Source organism: Macaca nemestrina, chromosome 1 (assembly GCF_043159975.1).
Source record: "Macaca nemestrina isolate mMacNem1 chromosome 1, mMacNem.hap1, whole genome shotgun sequence".
Classification (NCBI taxonomy): domain Eukaryota; kingdom Metazoa; phylum Chordata; class Mammalia; order Primates; family Cercopithecidae; genus Macaca; species Macaca nemestrina.
The window spans coordinates 194076454-194080857 of NC_092125.1; the positions used below are offsets into that span (position 1 = coordinate 194076454).

Genomic DNA, 4404 nt, shown 5'->3' on the forward strand with positions numbered 1-4404 from the left:
GACAGAGCCGCACATGCAGCCTGGAGGGCTGCCCTGGGCCCCAGGTTGTCCCCATGTGTCAGCCAGTCCGCAGAGTGACACTCCAGTGCCCGGGCTGGTTACCGTCACCAGCCCACTCAGGCTGCTCTGTTCTCTCCCCATTGTGACCTCACTTACCTTTTCCTCTGTGCCCTGGCTCTGTTCCTTGTATTTCTGCTGCTTCCCCATAACCTTGACTCACCATGACTCAAGCCCTGCCCAGTGGATTCTCTCTGGGCCTCCTCTCCATGTTAGCATCTGCAGTTCACAGCCTCCCTGTCTCAGCAGCTCTTGTCCATGCTCCTGAGAGGGAGGGAGGCTCTCCTGCCAGCGCATTTGTTTGTGGCAGATGATGTCACACGTCAAAGGTTAGTCTCTGGATTAACTGGTTGTTCAATCAAGTGGCCAAGGGACACCAGGGCTGAGGCACAGCTGCTTAAGGGCTGACCTTTGAGTGGGACTGAGGGTGGGGCAGGCAGTGTCCTTGACCTGTAGGGTGTACTGAAGAACTACGTAGGAATAAATACATCTGTATGTATAATTTCTAAGAGTATGTGCATCTGTGTGTTTATACAAACATATGCATGTGTGTACATACGTGTGTACATCTGTGCTTATAACGTGGAGGTGAAATGTGCTCTCGTATAAAATGAACAACTGGCACTGTTTAAGGAGACATGAAAGTGAGCTGGTAATCATGCTTCTGCAATTCAGTATCAGGAAATTTCACCCATGCACGGAGCGAGGAGGCTCCATTGCACTCCATCTTTATCATGAAAGCCAGGAAATAACCTACATGTCCAATGATGAGCCAATATCAAGTAAATTACAGTGTACTGCTCCAAGGGATTTTATACATTTGAAATGTTTATTGTGGAGACTTCTTTAAACAACCAGAAAAAAGTTGTTTTTTTTTTTTTCTTGAAACAGATGCTCAGTCTGTCGCCCAGCTGGAGTGTGGTGACACAATCACACCTCACTGCAGCCTCAACCTCCCAGGCTCAAGCAGTCCTCCCACCTCAGCCTCGCGGGTAGTTCACCACCATGCCCAGCTAATTTTTGTTTTTATTTTTTTGTTGAACCAGGGTCTCACTATGTTGCCCAGGCTGATCTCAAATGCCTAGGTTCAAGCAATCCTCCCACCTCGGCCTCCCAAAGTGCTGGGAGTACAAGCGTGAGCCACCTTGCCTGGCCTCAAAAGTTTCTTAATTGCTTTTACAATAGAAAGGTTATTGAAATCCAAACAAGTATAGGAGGATGCACAGTTTTATTGGTGAGGCTTGGTGTCTCCAGGGTTAGTTATCATGTTTTTAGTGGCATCCTCAGTCTGGAAGCAGCTGTGGGGGACAATCCCCTGTTTACAGGCTTCACTTCTCCTGGGGCTGAGGCCCAGGTCAGATCTCTGCTTCAGCCTTTTCTTTCTTTCTTTTCTGTCCATAAACCCAGCTCGTGCATAAGAACTTGGGGTCTGGAATGGGACTGCCGCAGGCTGAAACCTGGGCTCTGGGACTTGATTCCAATGTCTATGCTTTGCCTGGCGTCTCCCTTATGGGCATTAGGGAGACAGTTAATGCCCTGCTTTTGGGCTGTGCCCAGCAGAACAAGCACTCACTAAACTTGGCAGATGCTGCCACAACTGTCTCGGTGATAAATTTGACATTCACACCCCAGAAAGTGCGGGATGGAAGACAGAACACAGGCCTCGGGGTCCTTTGACCGAGGTGGGAGCGCTGGTTCTCGAAGTCACTGGCAGTAGGACTCTGGGTCTCCTGTGAAGAAGGAGCTGCAGGATTACTGTAAGGACCCAATGAGGTGATCCATGGGAAAAATCTTCAAACTTGTAAAACACTTCACAAGTGTCTGTGTCACGGCTGTCACTAATAACACCGCCCGCAGCTCACCAAGGCCCCCCTCCCACCCTCCAGATCTGCCCCCAGGAGATGTGGATTGGCTGAGGGTGGACCAAGGACTCCAGGCTTCAGATGTGGAAACTGAGGCTCAGCAGGGACCCTCGGGTCCTCAGCCTTCACGTTCCTGGACCTGCCCAGGCCCCGGCAGAGAGATCCCTGCTGTGTCCGCTGCAGGGCCACTGCCCGCGAGTGACCCCTCTCTCCTTTCTGTCGCAGGGCACAGCGTGGATCCTGGCCTGGCTGGCCTGCTGGGTCAACGGGCCCCGCGCTCCCGACAGCCTTTCGTGGTTACTTTCTTCAGGGCCAGTCCGAGTCCCATCCGCACCCCTCGGGCAGTGAGGCCACTGAGAAGGAGGCAGCCGAAGAAAACCAACGAGCTGCCGCAGGCCAACCGACTCCCAGGGATCTTTGGTGAGGGCTGGGCGGGGTGGGGCCGAGGCCCTGCGGGCTTCCAGTTGAGAGAGGCAGGGTGAGAACCAAGTGGTGGCCCAGAGCCCTCAGGCTCAGGTCGGTTCAAGCTGACGGCCACTCTCCAGCCACCTTTCCTGACCCCATCTTTTGCCCTGATGCACCCTGGCGACCGGCACTCCAGAGGCCTGTCCTGGCTGTCCCTGCCACCCAGAAGGCCCCTCTCTCCCCCTGGCTCCTCCAGGTCTTTCCCAGGAGCCTCCATCAGAATGAGCTGCCCCTTCCCTGGGAGCCGCAGCCCCTCGTGACCCGCGGTTGTGCCTGGGCACCCCGCAGCATCCTCGGCTGCTTATGTGAAGTTTTCTCCCCAACTGGGCCAAGCCCTTCAGGATCAGGGACAGGCCTGACCCGACCCTGTGCCCTCCTTCCCAGGGAGTCGGCCCTTGACTGGCCTGGTCATGAGCCACTTGAACCTGAGGAATGGGTGTGGCAGCAGAGGGTGGGCTGGAGTCACAGGGGTCTCTAGAGAGGAGGCGGCACAGGATGGCCGAGGGTCCTGCTGGGCTGTTTCCTGGCGCGTCCAGATGCTCACAGGCTGAAGGACAGGGGAGTGCTGAGCAGTGTCACTCTAGCCGTCGGGAGCCATGGCAGGCTCTTCAGCTGGGTCACGGTACAAGCAGAGTTCCAGGGATGGGCTTTATGAGACCAAATGGTTTCCTGTCATTCGTTTATTTGACAAATGACAAATCAGGGCATCCCCCGACCCTGGTACCCCATAGTAGCTGCACAGAGCAGGAACCCCAGAAAAGACCTTGCCCTTCTGTCCCTGCAGATGACGTCCACGGCTCCCACGGGCGGCAGGTCTGCCGTCGGCACGAGCTCTACGTCAGCTTCCAGGACCTTGGCTGGCTGGTAATTGCTGACTCTCCTTGTTTCTGAAATGACAATCACCACCTGTAGATCAGAAGTGAATCTGCAGGGAGGACATAGAATCATGAGTGACTTCAGTTTTTCTTCTTTATTTTTTTTCTGTGTTTTCCAAGTTTTCTAAAGAGGGAATATGGTGAGAAAGGGCATTTTATTTTTTAACCATGAAAACGAAGACTGCAACTAAGCTGTCAGCTTTGCAGCAGGGAAACTGAGGCCAGGCTGGCAGTGCCTCCCTGCATCGGCTGCAACTGCGGCTCTGGGAGGTGCGGGCAGGAGAGGGCTGGCTGGGAAGGGGGACGAAGAGCGAGGATGGGGGATGTCGGGCCTGAGCTCCCACCCAGCCCTGTCTGCTGGGGTTCCTAGGTGGATTCAGACCTCCTAGGGGAGACTGCCTTGCAGGGACCGAGGGTGGGTTTGGGCCCTGAGGCTCAGGGAGGTTCAGGGGCACCCCTGGGCTGTCCTGTGACAAGTCCAATGACAGGATGGGGGCTCAGGAGGGGCACATGGATGGGACTCACCTTCTCCCATGTCCCCTAGGACTGGGTCATCGCCCCCCAAGGCTACTCGGCCTATTACTGTGAGGGGGAGTGCTCCTTCCCACTGGGCTCCTGCATGAACGCCACCAACCACGCCATCCTGCAGTCCCTGGTCAGTACCATGTCCATCCTGCCCAGCCCCCTGGGGTGAGGGTCTCTGTGGAGAGGGGTCTGGTCCAGCCGGCTGGGCGGGCAGTGAGGCCACCTGCTCCACATCTCAAGGGGCTTTCTCTGCACGGAGTCAGTAACATGGGTAAATTCCCACAGCTCTGCTGGAACTTGTCGTCACGCAGCCACGCTAATACATGTAGACTCACACCTGAACACAGAAACACCCCACACTGACACTGAACAGTTGTGTACACGTGCTTGTTCTATGCACTGCACATGCTCCTGTGGGACACTTATGCACCTGCATGCGGTGCCCAGACTGACGGAGGCACAGCTCCTTATGGTCAGAGGCATAGCACATGAAATGGACATGCATGCCCGTGTGGGGACTGTGTGATCTTAACACACACGGGCCCCTGAGTACGCTGGGAAGTCTGGCCGCCCACGATATATGCACACGGTGTGTGGGACGTGTGTGTGCTATCACCCAC

At 55.4% G+C, this 4404-nt stretch overlaps 1 protein-coding gene across 2 annotated transcripts in view; it reads left to right on the forward strand.

Annotated features, from left to right (window-relative positions):
* Window positions 1-4404, forward strand: part of LOC105494791 (bone morphogenetic protein 8b) — a 29659-nt gene that overhangs the window by 21888 nt on the left and 3367 nt on the right. The window contains exons 4-6 of one of the 2 annotated variants that reach the window (XM_011763617.3): window positions 2145-2339; window positions 3169-3248; window positions 3804-3914. In XM_011763617.3, the coding sequence (XP_011761919.2) occupies window positions 2145-2339; window positions 3169-3248; window positions 3804-3914 (386 nt within the window). The remainder of the gene's footprint in view (window positions 1-2144; window positions 2340-3168; window positions 3249-3803; window positions 3915-4404) is intronic. The other variant, XM_011763618.2, reaches the window with a different exon arrangement.